At 39.4% G+C, this 16924-nt stretch overlaps 1 protein-coding gene across 1 annotated transcript; it reads left to right on the forward strand.

Moving 5' to 3' along the window:
• Positions 1 to 6476: 6476 nt before the first annotated feature.
• Positions 6477 to 6863, forward strand: LOC147452397 (uncharacterized). Its single transcript, XM_086518936.1, has one exon. It carries the CDS (start codon positions 6477 to 6479, stop codon positions 6861 to 6863), a length of 387 nt encoding a protein of 128 aa, XP_086375062.1.
• The last annotated feature ends 10061 nt before the right edge of the window (positions 6864 to 16924 follow it).

The raw sequence follows: 16924 nt of genomic DNA on the forward strand, positions 1-16924 counted from the left end.
GCCGAGACTTGGGATTGAGAAATTTATTTGCTTTACCCAGACCACGAGTGCTAATTTTTTGGGAGGATCCACTCTTTGAAAATCCGTTAGAACAAATGGCAGTGCCTGTAGCACGAGCTACGATACGATTGGCAGACTTTACACAGTTTGCAGGACTCTGGGATGAAGACCCGGATGCTCATCTTCAAAAATTTGAAGTAACATGTGTAGCAAACAAAATTGTGGATAATGATCAAAAATTACATATTTTTCCAGCTACATTTAAGGATGAAGCTGCCAGTTGGTATGGTAACGTACCAGCAGCAAATAGGGCTACTTACCCTGAGTTGACAACAACATTTTTAGCAAAGTTTCGCCGTCAGGGATTCCAAGATAGACTCGCTCAACAGTTAGACTATCTTCAGCAGGGGATCAACGAAAGCATTGATCATTACATCCAAAGGATAGAGACAATAGTAAGAAAGATTGGAAATACGGCACCCAATGAGGATACTCAAAAACGTAGACTTATAGATGGCTTGCGAGATCCGAACGCTCAACAATATGTGAGTTTAAGAAGACCGGCAGACTTAACAGCTGCTAAACAAGAAGCTAGAAATTGGGAAGAGGCGCAATTAAGCCAACAGAGGAGAAGAGAATTGTTTAGTGGACCTAGTATGGTTACTTCTCCCACTATACCGATTCCAAGAACTCAAGAGCCATTATCTGGTTATGGAGGTACACCACCACAAGTGGTGGTAAATACAAATCAAACTCCTTATTATACTCCAAATCCATATATGACAGCTCCAGCATACATGCTGCAGACTAGTACACCACCACCACCAGCTCTCACAAAAGAGAGGGTAGTCCAATTAATGACAGTCACAGTTGGAAAATTAAAAGAAGAAATTTTGAGTGCTTTAAGGCCTCAAACGAAAGAAGTATATGCTATAGCTCAACAAGCAGCAGGCCCGTCTATGAGTGCACCTCCAATGAGATCCAATGTGTGGTGTGGGAAGTGCAACGGTTACGGCCATTTGGCAACTGAATGTCCAACTGCATCAAGGGTAGTGCCGGACCAAGTACGTACACTGTTTTGTACCTTTTGTCTAAAAAACAATCATGTGGAAGACAATTGCTTTGTAAAGCAAGCGTATGAGCACCGACAAGTAAAGGCTATGCAAACTAATTATAACTTTATGGATAGGAGCAATATGACTTATGAGATAGGTCCACCACCTCAACCTTTTATGCAAAGGGGCCTGCTAGAAACATATCAGCAGCAATTACAACAAGAAAGGCAAGGGTTACCAACACAGGGGATACCACCTACGCCAAGGTTACAAGGACAAACGAGGAGAAATTCTCCGTATAAACCTCCATTTCGCCGGAATAATTTTCGATATACTAACCCAAATATGGGGCCAACTAGCCCTGTGGTATGCTATAATTGTCAACAGGAAGGGCATATAGCTCCCTATTGCTCTAATCCTCGAAAAAATCAAGATTATATACCATTATGTCGCATATGTAGCGAGGAGGGTCATTATGAAGATGTATGCCCAAAACGGGTAACTTCATTGAAAAATGACAAAGGGAAACAGAAGGTCGATGAGGGTACTGGTACTTCTGCCAATTTAGTAGAGGTTGAACAACTGCAAGATGCATTCCCTCGTAAACGAAAATCAAGGAGAGTGACTTTTGCTAAAGAACCTGTGATGGTCGGGGTAGTTACTCGATCTCAAAAGATGGACCATGATAAAGGATTTATTGTTCCGAATGCGAATAAGAAAGTTGATAACTCTTCTATAAAAGAGTTTGTAGAATCTCCTGAAGAAGCATCGGAGGATCATTCTGCTGATGAATCACCGATTGTTTTTAAGCTACAAGAAAAGGAAGAAATTAAAAAAGGTATAGCACCTTTTCCAGAAAGATTACAAACATCTATAGTACACCGAAAGAGTGTACCAGATATCTTTAATTTATGGGAGTCTATGAAAGATTGTAAAATATCATTGGACTTGACCACTTTAGTAGAGATATCTCCTCTTTGTAAGAAGCAATTATATCATAAGCTCGTACATAGGAGAGGGAAGAGAAGAAGCTCTAAAATGACAGAGCCAATTAAAGAAAAAGGAGTTCAAGTAGTAGATATGTTTATGGATCTAGAAGCGCCTACTATTTCCTTGGAAGTAGGAAGCCATAGTGTGACGGGAGTGCAATTAGATGGTGGAGCAGCAGTCAGTTTAATGACTGAGCAAACTATGGGGGAGTTGGGATTGAAACAAGTCGAACCTACGAACATTATTCTACGCTTGGCTGATCAACGACGTGTAAAACCCTTAGGGATTTTACAAGGGATCAAGACCATAGTGGCGGGACTAGAACTCCATGTGAGCTACTTGATAGTCTGACCACATTCGTATGGAGCCTCTTTCCCAATATTGTTAGGACGACCTTGGCTTGTTCAAGCTAGGTGTGTGCAAAGTTGGCATAAAGGAGTGATCACTATTGGTCCTCGCGACGATAGAGTAGAATTGCGAGTTGTCTCTAAACAATTTTTGCGGGAGTATAAGAAATCGAATGTGTCAGAAACAGAAGACAACACAGATTATAGCGGCGATAAATCAGAGGAGGAAGAAGCAATTAAACAACGCTTCTCATTAGATACGGATAAATATTCTCAATTTTTGCACAATGGTTACCATATGCGGATAGAGGATGATTCCACTGGGACAATCTCCACATCAGAGAGTGTTGGTAATTATGCCCGTCACCTAGGAATGGGTGAATATGAAGTTCATTATTCTTCGGGTTATGATTCTGACAAGGACATTGCACAATGGATGTCCACCTCAGATGAGTGTGTGGCTAATTGTTTTAATATAACTCTGGAGGATGACTTAAAGAATACGGATAAGTCTGAAGGACAGTCTAGTGCATTAGCAGAAGTAAACGCTATCTGGGAACAATTATTAAAAGAGCGTGAGTTAGCAGATGAAGCTATTGCTCAAGTGCTACAAAAAATAGCCCAACTAGAAAGAGAAAAAGGCCAAGCTATTTTAGAGGCTAAGCATAGCAAAGAATTATTGAAGCAATGGGAAAATTATTATGAACAGGAAGGTATGGAAGAACAGCCAGAGGAATATGGAATCACGGACGTCTCAGAATTCCACACTGAGAACTCTTCCATGTCTGAAGTAACACTAGATACCTATATGGTAAATATAGAGGGTTTGCCAACCAGGACTTATGAAACTGCGATTGTACCCTATTGTGGGACACAATCAGTGGCTGTTATGAGTGATACAGAGACTAAAAAGGAACAGTCTGAATCTCTTATAAATAAACACAATTTACTTGAAAATGTTGTTTATAAGGAGGACAAACACCCTCTAATCAGGGCTATGCCACGAACACAATCTTCCTTTGTATTATCGAAAGATAATTCAACTGTTCAATGGGAAGTGTCAGAAGGAAAATTTTTGACATTGGGAAGCCAATTAAAAGGAAAAGTGTTGGAGAGTTTCAAAGAAGTACTTACAAAGTATCAACATGCTTTTGCATGGTCGTATAAAGACTTACGAGGAGTCAAACCTAAACTATGTCAACACTATATCGATTTAGAACATGGGACTCGACCTATTTGTCAACGTCAGCGTCGCACCAATCCTGTTTATGCTGAATTGGTAAAGGCAGAAATAATGAAACTCTTGGAGGTGGGATTTATCTATGCGGTTGCTTACAGTGATTGGGTTTCCCCAATTGTGGTAGTACCCAAGAAAAATAAGAAAATCCGTATCTGCGTGGACTATAGAAAACTCAATGGGAAAACTAAGAAAGATCATTTCCCTTTGCCCTTTACCGATCAAGTTTTGGATCGTGTTGCCGGGTATGTCCTTTATTCCTTTATGGATGGGTTCAGTGGCTATAATCAGATTCAAATACATGAAGATGATCAGTCAAAAACTACTTTTACTACTGAATGGGGAACATTTGCTTATCGGGTTATGCCATTTGGGTTGTGTAATGCCCCGGCCACATTCCAACATGTTATGATTGCAGCTTATCAAGATTTTCTACAAAAATGGATGGAGATTTTCTTAGATGATTTTTCAGTACAAGGAACTGAAGAGGACATGCCTGAGAAATTGGCCTTAGTGTTTGAACGTAGTATTGAAATGGGCATTTCTTTAAACCCTGAGAAGTGTGTTTTTGGGATAACCAAAGGGATACTATTGGGGCATGTTGTCTCGCGAGATGGCATTACGGTAGATGAGAGTAAGGTTAGTAAAATCAAAGATTTGCCAGTACCTCAGAACATTCGTCAACTGCGAGGATTTCTAGGGCATGCAAATTACTATAGGAGGTTCATTTTGAACTTTGCTTCAATTGTAGGTCCTCTGACAAATTTACTAAAAAAGGATATGGGTTATGTGTGGGCTGACAAATGTCAAGTTGCATTCGAGGATATTAAAGACCGGTTGATAAAAGCGCCAATTCTAGTAAGTCCTGATTGGACAAAAGAATTTCATATCCATGCTGATGCATCACATACAACAGTTGGGGCTGTATTATGTCAAGCTGATGACAAGAGGGTTGATCATCCAATCTACTATGCTAGTAGGGTCTTAAGCTACCCTGAGCATAATTACACTACAACCGAAAAAGAATGCCTGTCTATGGTTTTCTCTGTCGATAAATTTTGACATTATCTATTGGGAAATCATTTTGTATTTTATGTGGATCATGCTGCATTGAAATACTTGTTAAATAAACCAGAGATTTCTGGGAGAGTGATCCGATGGATGTTACTTTTACAAGAATTTGACTTTGAGGTAGTTGTACGACCAGGCAAGTCACATGTGTTAGCTGACCATCTTTCTAGATTACTCACTGATGATACAGAGAGGGGAGTTGATGATAACTTACCCGATGCTAACCTGTTTTTGGTCGAAAGTGAGCTACCTTGGTATGCCGATATAGCTAACTTCCTTAGCACGTCTGAATATCCTCATAAAGCGACTAAGCATGAAAAGAAGAAACTACTTCTTCAAGCCCGTCATTATTCATTAATGGGGGGTTTCTTATATCGCTATTTTCATCGTGAACAAATCTATAGACGATGCTTAAGAGAGGATGAGATTTATCAAATTTTAAAGGCATTACATGATGAGCCTTGTGGAGGCCATTTTGCAGGGGAATTGACTGCAAGAAAAGTATTGATGGCAGGATATTGGTGGCCGACTGTTTATAAGGATTCCTTTGCACATTGTAAAAAGTGTGACAAATGTCAGCGAGTCGACCCACTGCTCAATATGCAATGCCGTTAACACCAATACTAGCGTTGAAACCATTTGAGAAGTGGGGAATAGATTTTGTAGGACCTATAGATCCTCCATCCCGATATCGTTCTAATCGATATATTTTGGTCTGTACAGACTATGTTACCAACTGGGTTGAAGCTAAGCCTCTGAAAACTGATAGAGCCTTAGATGTGGCTAAGTTCCTCTATGAGGATATCCTTACAAGATTTGGCTGTCCATTGGAGCTGGTTAGCGATAGAGGATCTCATTTCCTCAACGACACTATTAGGGAATTGACCGAGCTCTATAAAATTAAACATCGAAAGTCTACACCTTATTATCCACGTGCGAATGGGCAAGTGGAAGTTACCAACAGAATTCTGGGTAACATTTTAACAAAAACGGTAGCCGATAACCGCCGTGATTGGGATGAACGATTACCAGAGGCATTATGGGCTTATCGCACCACTTTTAAGGTAACAACACAAAATACACCCTTCACTTTAGTTTATGGTGTTGAAGCCATATTCCCAATCGAAAAGGAGATTCCAACCTTAAGGGTTGCCTTATCTACTAGACTTGGTGAAGAGGAGTCTTTAAAAGATAGGCTATTTACCTTGACTAAACTCGACGAGATGCGCTTGCTAGCCTTACAAAGTCTTGAGGCTATGCAAAAGCGACGTAAAGCTTGGCATGATCGCCATATTAAAATTCGGAAATTTAAAAAAGATGATAAGGTGTTAATTTATGATAGTCGTTACTATAAATTTCCTGGGAAACTGTAGATACGATGGCTAGGCCCTTTTAGCATACTTCGGACCTTCACTAATGGGTCCTTGTTAGTTCAGGACATTGACAAAGCATTCGATCCTTTTAAAGTCAATGGTCTGAGAGTGAAACATTATTTCACGTAGTTTTCTTTTTTTTTTTTTTTTTTAAAGAAAAAATGACGTAAGGGTAAAACCATAAAAAAAAGGGGGTTGTAGTTGTAGTAGCAATTTGTTTATTTCATACTTGTTTTGGAATGCGTATTAACAAGGGTTATTCTATGGCAGGAATTCTCGCCTCATCCACCACCACACCCATTCCAGTCCATCTACTTGGTGAGTCATGGAAACATCTCTAGACTATTTGTTTGCTGTGTTTAGACCTTTCGTCCGTGGGTTAGGCATAGAGACTATTGTGTGCATGATTGAAGATTTATATGAAGTAGAATGGCTATTAAGATGGTGGGCCATGGGTTTTGATTTAGAGGTGCATGATTGGGACTATTTACGGTTTTTGATTACGCTCTTCGGGTATTTTTGTGAAAATGACCCTGTAGCATTCATGGAGATGTTTCCCGTCTTAGATGAGGACATCATGGCTGACCCCCTCGAAGATTTGGAGTTTATTACTCTTGATGATGAGGATGAGGGGGTACCCTTGGGTTTACCTAGGGGATTATATCATGTGTTGTTGCCTAGGCAGCATGCGGCAATCCAATATGGCCAGGCTTTACCCTATGGAGGGGGTCTTCAGCGTGCAGCACCTTTTGGCTTAGCCAATGCACCTGCACTATTTCGTAATATGTAGAAAGAGGTTAATATATATATATATATATATATATATATATATATATATATATATATATATATATATATAAATAATAAAAAATAATAAAAACAAAAACAAACAAACAAAAACAAAAACAAAATCACAAAAACATTAAAAAAAATTAATTAAAAAGTTTCACAAAGTCCAAAAAGAATCATTTCTTTTAATGCTTGATTTTCTATTTTATTAAAAAAAAAAACAACAAAAACACTAAAAAAAAAAAAACAACAAAAAACAAAACAAATAAAACAAAAACCCATAAAAATTAGGAGTAGGATATCTACATTCCTTTAGGGGGAGTGTAGTCTAATCTTTTTGCAGAACCGAGCAATTTTGTGGAGAAGTACCTGTTACAAATTGGAGCTGACTGTCAAAGCTATCTCTGGGGATGTAGCTCTAAAGTGGAGCATTTTCAAGCAGATTAACCAGGTGGTTTACTTCTAACTATACTGTTCAGTTATTTAGTTTTGATTGTTTGTGTGCTTGTTGTAATAGATGTGTCAGTGACAAGTTAGTACAACACTATTCATAGTTATATTAGACTTGTTAGCCTAGGGGGTTTATATGTTCTTTTTAACTTTCCTTTATCTAGACTTAGCAATCACTGACCGGTGACCAAGCTATTAGTGGCTGAGAAAGGTAGTCAAGGTGATTATTTAATAGAATCACTTTAGCTAAACTAGTTTTGGGCAATATATTTATGCTCTTAATGGTGATCTAACAATCCCTTAGAAGTGATGTAGGTCTCTGTGGTTGGGAGTATAGACCTTTAAACTCTAGATTATGGCCGGTATGCTAGTTAATTTACACTAGTGATGAGCCAAGGGAAGAATAAAACAAAACTTATATGTTATATGTTGTGTGACCGTCGCCGTACAAGTTTGGTAGGTGGGTGGATCCACTTTGTCTCTAGTGACAGAGCCACGAGCCATAGCCAGGTTTTGTACGGGGTGGAAGTGTAAGTGCTAATAATTCCTGCTCGACGCAGCAGTGAGAGTGGAATGTGTGCGGAAAAAAAAAACAATCAAGTCTGATGTGGCTTACTATAAAAATCAAAATACAGACAAAAACACGAAAAAGAATGCATGAAAAAAAAAAAACTTGGGAATTCAAAAGAAGGGAAATGAAATAAAGGCGGTGATTTCCACTTAGATGTGAATACTGTATAGTTTCTATAATATAGGGCTTAATTTGTTTACCTCTATAGAGATCTAGCGCCATGGAGGGGTGTCGTTCTTGCTATTAAACAGTAATAAATTTATGGTCTTGCCTAGGGCGGTTTATAGTTATTCCATTAACTAGTCACTTTATTATTAATTTTAGTTGCTATTGGTGAGGTTTAGGTTTGTGATTTTTAAATCTTTGTAAATGCTAGTTAGTGACGGTATATACGTTTCCTAGGCCCAATATGTTTATATAACTATGTTTAGTGTTTATTAATTTGTCACTGAGTTGTCACTGATTGACTGATTAACGGTTTTATTGATTGAAACAAATCTAGTTCTTGTTTTAAATCAAGTAAGAATGGACAGACTACTGGTGTTAGTGTCATGTGTTTCAGATTTTATGCTCACGAGGGCGTTCGCAGTTAAGGAGAGGAGCCAGTTATTTTTCAAAGTGTGGCTGCCAAGCTGGAAATGTTGCAGCAAGTCAAGAAGTTTTTGGCAATGTCCAAGTTATTTACTTTTTCGTCGAGGACGACTTCAAATTTTAGTGTGGGGGGAATGTAGACCCATCAATCTACACCAAAATTGTAAACTTTTGACATTGATTTGGGAACCTGCATGGGCATATTAGGAGCATATGCATGTAAATCACCGCATCATAATGCTTGTTTAGTATGATTTTATGACTGTTGCATATAACTGCCATTGAAATTTGAATGATTGGTCATTGTTTGCGGGAAGCTTATAATTAAAGTGTCAAGCATAAGTGCGATATTGACAGAGAGGACTGTGTGCCGCAAGGTTATTGAGTATGAAGTGTAGGAGAGAGAGAGAACGTGAAAGAAGCCAACTTTCTTTTGGGGCAGATAATGAGAGAGAGAGACGAGCTGTGAACAAGGGTTTTAGGTTTCCTTGCCGAGCGGGTTGAGAGTTAGAGGAAAGGTGAGCCCTGCTCTGCAGTAAGTCGAGGTGAGAAAAGAAAAGAGTTTTAATGTCCTACGAAATTATCCCAAGAGACCTTAAAGATTTAGTGGATGAGAGTTGAACTAAAGATGAGAAGAAACCTGAAAGAGGCCGAGTACAGGAGGCACGAGCCTGCCTAAGTCACGAGAGAGTTTGAGGGACGCCAGGAAGGGCTGAGTCGATGAGAGCCGAGTTGCGATTGCCGGACAAGATTTCGAGAATAACTTTTTGTGTGTAGTGGGAATAAGGACTTATGGGTACTCATTTACAAAAAAGTTTTTTTTATGATTATTGAGCAGGTCGAAAACTGTCACGTAAAAAAAAACAGTTAAAGGTGGGGGCGCCAGCGAGAGAAACGGGGAGTCACGAGAGCAAGAAGAGGTGAGAGAGATAGTTTCTTGCCAAGAAAAAGGGAGCCTGAAAGGGGCGCTCCAGATAGGAGAAGGAGAGAGAGAGTATAGCGCTGGTTTTTCTTAGAGAGAGAAAGAAGGAGAGAGAGATTTCGGTTGCTTAACTGTGTGTGTACTGACCAGCTTGAGAAGGTCTCTCTGTGTGCGTGAGTGTGTGTTATCCTTGCTTGCATAATATAGCATACACAGTAAGTGAAAGTAGAGAGAGAAATGGGTAGCGCTGAAGAAAGACAGAGAGAGGGATTTTCTGTTTTGTGAATTCTTGAGTGTATATCTATTCATTTGATTCACTGTGTGTGTGTTGATTGCATGGAGAATGTATGGAGAGTCGCCTGAAGCCAAACGCTGCCTGGTGAGTTCGCGCGCCCGAGGAGGAGGGAGTGGAGGAGGCTTCCCTGTATACGGTAACTGTGTGTGTGTGTTCCATTATTAGTAAGAGAGAAAGAGAAGGCGCTACAGGCTAAGCCTAGTGCGGTTGAGAGCAAGAGGAGATTACCAATCAGAAACACCTGTGTGTTTTTAAGGAGAGAGAATGAATTTGGGGTAGCGCTGAAGAAAGACAGAGAGGGAGAATAGACTGCCAATATGTTGAAGTTAAGAAAGATAGAGAGAGATTGCGTTTTTCGATTTCTTGTGTGTATCGAGTTGCTTGAGTTTGTGTATGTGTTACTCTTTGCAAGCATAGTGCTACAGTAAAAGGCATAAAGAAAGAGAAAATTAATCCTCTGTCTAAAAATCGAGAGCAGGATGGGTCCAGTAGGGGTTGTCTTTGTTGCACCCTGAATGAAGGGAAGAAACTGAAGGGACTTGATGGGGTTCTAAAGAAGTCCGCCAGGAAAGTGGTGTGTATGAGAATGAGTGAGATAGAGAGAGAATAAATACCTTGCTAAGTGAGAGAAGAGAGAAAGAGAGTGAAATTTGGTAAACGAATCCAAAGTCTTTCCGCGGAGTGACTTACTTTCAAGTGAGAGGAGCCGCTGCTCGAATTCAGACGGAGACAGAAAGCAAAATACACGCAATCAAAAGTTAAAATTCACTGGTTAGTTTTTGTTGATTTCTAAACAAGTTCATAACATTAGAAAGAAGTATTGCTAGTTTCATTATTTGCATTGTTAGCTTCATAATTGAAAACAAATCTGATTATTTGAAGACTTATCTGTATTAAAGCATACTTGGAAATGAAATGCTGCACATTTTTGCATGGTTAGTGGCATTTGGGAAGAGAAATTGAATCATTGACAGTTTTTGGCATTTTAATAGAAATTCACATCATTACAAGATTATTCTGGTGCTTTTCATTGGAAAAATTTGCAAATCTATTCAATGATTCTAGTTGCAATGTTCAATAATCTGAAACCCAATGAGTGATTGATTTATCTAATGAGTCTAAAATGTGTGAGTTTTGAACTCTATGATTGCGTGCTGATAATCTTGGCTAAAAATTCCATTAAAAATGTATATGGGAACTCAGATTTTAACCATAAATAGCATGTTTGGATAGCATACATGAGTAATCTTGCATATTAGAGAGTTGGACTACGAACTGGGAAGGCAGATATATTTGGACTACGAAGCATAGTAACGTAAGGAAAATAGGAACGCATATTTAGGAAATTGCTAAAAGGAACTTGGAAGCTGCACAATTATGGCAAATTAGTGCACGTATAGGCTAGTTAGGGGACCGTTGGGTTACTTGAACGTTAATTAGAAGACTTGGAAGGCGACGTTCACCAAGCCAGACAGGTTTCAGATGGGCTTTCTCCACCATAGATAACAATTTTGTTCCGTGCGGCCTCATTGATGGGGTAAAAGCACAAAAGAAGAGGTTGCACTGCGGCTTTGTGGATTTTCACAATGCTTTTGATACAGTCTACCACGAGCGGCTCTTGCGACACCTTCAAAGTTTGTGGGTCCCATGTGAGATGATTTGGGCCATATATGCTATATACGAGCGGGTGACTGGGAGGGGGTGCTGCCTGGAAGGTATCTGAGACCCTTTTGCTTGCACCATGAGTGTGCAACAAGGATTCCCACTCTCCTGGACTCTTTTCGAACTCTACATTGAAGAGATCTCGGATTGCATAATGCGAGCGGGTGGGGAAGGAGGAGATGACATGTCATGCTATATGTGATGACATTATCTTGATTTTTGAGTCATGGGAGGGTTTGGATCTCCACCTTAGTGCCTCTGGTGATTTTTGTGCTCAAAGAGGATTTGCCGTGAAACTTGGGAAGACCAAGGTTATGATCTTCCACACTCCTAGGGCTGTTCAGAGAGCTGCGGTATTTACATTGGTAGGACGTCATGTAGAGGTGGCGGAGTTTTATGTATATCTGGGAGTCACCTTTACCAGCCCACCAAGGCACTTTGCCATCGCAAAGGCGACTACAGATAGATTGGCGTAAGGATACACGGCCTTGGCCATGCTAAAGCGGAGATGTCACTTGGCACACTTTGAGGAGCCCTGCACCACGGAGTGGCTCTTTGACACTTTGGTCACCCCAGTTTTGATGTATGATGCAGTAGTATGGGCCCTCGCCTTGTTAGCCGCTTGCCCATGTCCAATTAGCCGCTTCGTGGACACAGATTGAGAGACCACAGATATTCATGATCTCACACTAGCTCCGTAGCAAGCCATTGGTACGGCGTGATATTGTGATATCAGAGTTAGCCACCCACCTATGCTAGTCAAGGCCCTCTTCCACACAATCTATTTCATCAAGAGGATGCGGGAGTTACCACGAGACATACTGAAATGAAATTTTGTTTGCATCAAAAGATAGATCTTGTGGAGTAGATAAACATTTTCTTTTGCAACATCATCAAATTCCTAGCAGTTTGTGAGATTTTTAGAGTGTTCTGTTGAGTGGATTTAGGACCAAAAGTAGCTAAAAAGCAATAGTCTCTAAGTGCCAAAAACAACTTCAAAAAGTCAAAAAACGTTTTTTTCTAGAGCGCAATTGTAATAAGTTCAGAGTGCACTCTTTCGCGTTTAGGCAGCCAGTGGCTAACTTTGTACTTGACGCGCTACGCATGAGTTCAATTAATGAAAAAAAATACTGCAAGGGGCACCGGTTTCGGGACCAATCTTCTCTTCACGATTGGTCTCTCCAAATGTGTGCACATTAAGTGGATTTGTTTTCTTAGTCCGTGGGTTTGAACTTTGTATTGTCATCTTGACTTCCGTCTAATTGGTTTCAATTCCATTGTCAGGATATGAAAAATACGAAGCGAAACTATGGCTGACACTACCAACGCCATTTTTGAAGAACATAGCGATGAGATTCTCATTGAATGTGATCATGATGAAGTAGTGATTGTGGAGCATGATGACAGGCTTGCAACCGAAGAAATTGATAGCAAAGACTTCAATTATATGCGTGCGAGATGCCTTGGCTGTCGCACTTGACTCTATAATTGATAATGTACTTGTTAATAATCTGAAGGCAGCTTCATGAGGAAGATCAAGAGCTAGAACTCTATTGATACATCTAGGTGTAGTACATGATTCATCTAGGTGTAGCACTTGATGCCGTTGAAGTTGCCTACTTGTAGGTGTGTTGTACGGCTGTCAGATATAAGGGTTGATGATCAAAAGATTGCAGCTACAATTGCTAGTCCTACAGTTGAGGCACCTACTTGTCGTGCTCTTTGACGAGGTAGCATTGCTACTATATATGGCATCAACCTCTTAATTAACAAAAAGACTTCTTAACAAGAAGATATATTTTTTTCAAAAAGATTAGATTCAAAAGAGAATATTCAATACAATCGATTCCAAGTTTAGAGATCCATATAATGAATGGTACATAATCCTTGATAACCTCATAGAGAGATAATGGGCCGACTATCATGGCTTTCCCAAATTCTCTCCAAGGAGAGTGTGAAAAAGGTCTAGCTAAATCATCTTGATTTGGATATATATACATCTTTTCATAGGGTAAATTGGATACTAAAAGTGGTAGCTTTCTTTGATATTTGGGCATAAGACTTAAGAATACAATATCGGCGATCGGATCCAAATCCTAACTTTTCTTTCATCACATGGCAAGATGTAGATTGTTCAGAAAGTGCACTTGACTCCATAGGTTATCCAAGTAACTTCTTTCAATCCATTGGTTATCCATTTCTTGTTCAGAAGGGTATCTCCTTCTATTGGAAAGATATTTTTTTGGCAAAATGCTCTAATATGGCTAATTTTTCATCTCGTGTGGCTGTGTCTATTCTCTCGCGAACTATTCTATAAACTTCTTGTTCTTGAGAAATCCAAGCCATCTAAAATTTCAAAATTATATTCAATATATACCACGAAAATATCCTCTCCTAGTCAAAAATCCTTTTTCTTCCCAAAATACTTATAGAATTTTATTTTTTCATCTTGATTACAAAACCAGACCTTCTTCTTTATGTTTATTTATTTTTGAGCCCAAGGGAAAACAAGTAAAGTTTCACTTATAATTCCAATTCTGGAACACTTTTAAGCATCAATCCACAAGTGCAATCACTTGCTCATCCACTAAATTGATAATCAATCCAACACCTCCCTTCACAACTTTATCCCCATTGGCTTTAAAAAAAAACTCCAAGGACAATAAATAGGTCTCATCCTGCCCAAGTTCAAACCATGCTCTAATACCACTTGTGAGGGCCATGTCCAGGTCTAGCTTTCCCTAAAATCCTTTGGAATATCCCTCCCTCTTGGGACCAACACAAAGACAAGACTCCTCCTTCCTCCAATGTCAGTCCAAGGGGATCTCAAACAATCCTAAAGCTTTCGATTCTCCTTTGTTCAAATAAACCTTCCCTCGTATTCCCAACAAAAAAGCCATCAAACTAGGTTGTGCGATCATTCACAACCAACCTAACTGAAGCATTTTAGTGATCCTCCTTGGTTCAAGGATGAAAATCCCATATTCTTGATCGGTTTTGGGCATGACAATTATCACGTTCCCCTAAGAGGAGTGTTGTTACTTACTACTCACAATACTTCGTTCCCATGTTTTCTATTCACATTTCATGCTTGTATTTTCTTCCCATGTGGAAGAATTTTTTTGAGAAACATAAAAATTTTGCGATCAGCTCCGCCTATCTAACCCTCCGGGTCCAACTGCCCACGGAACCTTTCAGTAAGTGTACATTTCCAAGGTCATACTATCTTACTAGCTATACGATTTTAAGACAAGGAAATCAATTGAAGACAAGTCAGGCTGATCACATTGTCATACAAACGTTCGTATCCTTAGAATGTACACTTATCGGGCATGTTTCCATCTTTTCAATATTATATCTATCTTAGCTATACAAGCAACACACTTATATCCTTGTCATCCTTCCTCAAATAGTACCCAAATGACTAAGGTCTCTACCTCTCCATGGTAGCTCCTTCAAATATTTTTCTGTTTAATTATTTAGTGTGGGAAAGGCTTAGATTCTACTTCATGATTTCTTAAAATTATACCGAGAGCTGGAGCTACAGTCCATGGTTTGGACGCACAGGATAGCCCAAGGGGTTCCTAGCCTTTCTAGGTTCATTAATCTTCACATAAAGACTACTAAGGCACATCAAATGGCAACCCACTTTAGATCTCAAATTTTAAAGTATCATGGCTTGCCAACATACATAGTGTTGGACAAAGATCCTAGAACAGTGGAGCTGGCGTGGCCATTGCAACCAAAGAGGTTTGGAAAAAATGGGAAAAACCTGCCTTGATATCCACACGAATGACCCTGCAGCTTGCAGACGGACACAAGGAAAAGCCCCTAGGACTGCTAGAAAAAGTCAACAGAACAGGACAACAAGTCAAAGCCAAAAAGCTCGACAAATCTAGAAACCAAAAAGCCAGATTGGCCAAAAACAGATATGGATCAAGAAGACAAAGATCTCTAATGACAAATCACAAGATCCAACACCAAAACAAAAACAAGGAAAGCGTGCACGAGCGGGTAAGAATATCACAAAGTCGCAAGCTTTCACAACTCATGTTTGGGCTCCAAAGAAGTTGATTCAAGCACAAAAAAGTCAGGAATTCATTTGGATTCCAAAACAACCACAGTATCAACTTTCAAAGCCTGAATCGCGTCACCAACCAAGCGCACAAGGGCTGAAGCAAAGACCACTGTTGACTCACACAACAAAAAGGTGGATCCCAAAGAAGTCTCTTCAAACACAAACGAAGCACGGGCAAGTATGAGTTCCCAAACGAGCGTCAGCAACAAAACAGCCAAGAATCGCAAAGAAATGGGTCCCAAAGAAGAACAACAAAACTGTTGTCAGTGCATCGCCGCTTGAATTCTTACAATTCTTCCTACGATTACAGTACAGTTAGAAGAGAGCAAGTCTCTTCAATCAAGCAACGATACAAGAGCTTCAAAGACCATTACATTGCTTAGAAAAGGAAGCCTCTCCAACAAATGCCGATAAGCAAATTGCTTATACCCACATCTTGCACAACATAAATCTTTTCCATGCATTGACTGTGTATGCATAATAGGTACATAGTGGGAACGCATGCTACAAGAGTTATCTTGTAATTTTTTAGATACATAATTATCTTTCCTATAATGTACATATGCATATTTAAGTATAATAATGAGCCTTCTATCTCATCCTATTATTTTTCTCAAGGGTAACATATCCTTACTTTACCATCAGAAAATACTATGGGAAAAGCATCAATAGCTCCGTCTCTTTAACTTGGGGCAAAAAGCATTGATTCTTTATTTCTACTATTTCATTATCATCTCACACCCTAGATAAATCCTATATCTAGGGTAAACTCCAATATATATATATTCTATGTACTTTTTATACTTTTTTTATATTTCTTTTTAAATAGCTACTAGGAGAGAATCAAATCCTAGTGGGACACTAGGTGGCATGATTTCAAAGATACACTTATTTTAATGCATTATTGCAAGCATGATTACAAAACTTTGTCAAGGAGCAATGTCATGATTTCATATGGCATGAGGTGTCCTTTGGAATCAAATGAAAGTCTAGGCTAAGGGGACCACATGAAGACTTTTGCTGCCAGAAATGGACCCTATTTTGATGAATTTTTTACACAAGGTTCCAATCCGAATTGGAGAATGATTTTAAAATGAAAATCGTAGCTAATGAGCTGAATTTTTTGCTCATATTTTTACTTTTTTATTTGGAGCTACGGTTGAGGAGATATGATCAAAATACTGGACCCCAGTCTGCCCACATCATGCAGGGACAGCTCATTTCCAACTTTTCCAATTCCTGTTCACACTGGCTCCTCTCTTCTTGTGTAAACCCTTGTGGGTTCCCTTCACCTATAAAAGGGGGCCTCTTCTTCCTTGGAAGGAACTCAAGCATTCAAGCCATTGAGGAGAGGAATTCTTGAGGGAGTGAGTAGTAATGCCTAATTGTACTTAGCCATTAACATAAGCCCAAGCCTACACTTTCTCCTAGAGGGAGACTAGCCATTCTTGCAACAAGCTAACCTTGGAAGATCAACTCTAATCAAAGAAGGT

This window comes from Adiantum capillus-veneris, chromosome 8 (assembly GCF_014529385.1).
Source record: "Adiantum capillus-veneris isolate H3 chromosome 8, ASM1452938v2, whole genome shotgun sequence".
Taxonomy (NCBI): domain Eukaryota; kingdom Viridiplantae; phylum Streptophyta; class Polypodiopsida; order Polypodiales; family Pteridaceae; genus Adiantum; species Adiantum capillus-veneris.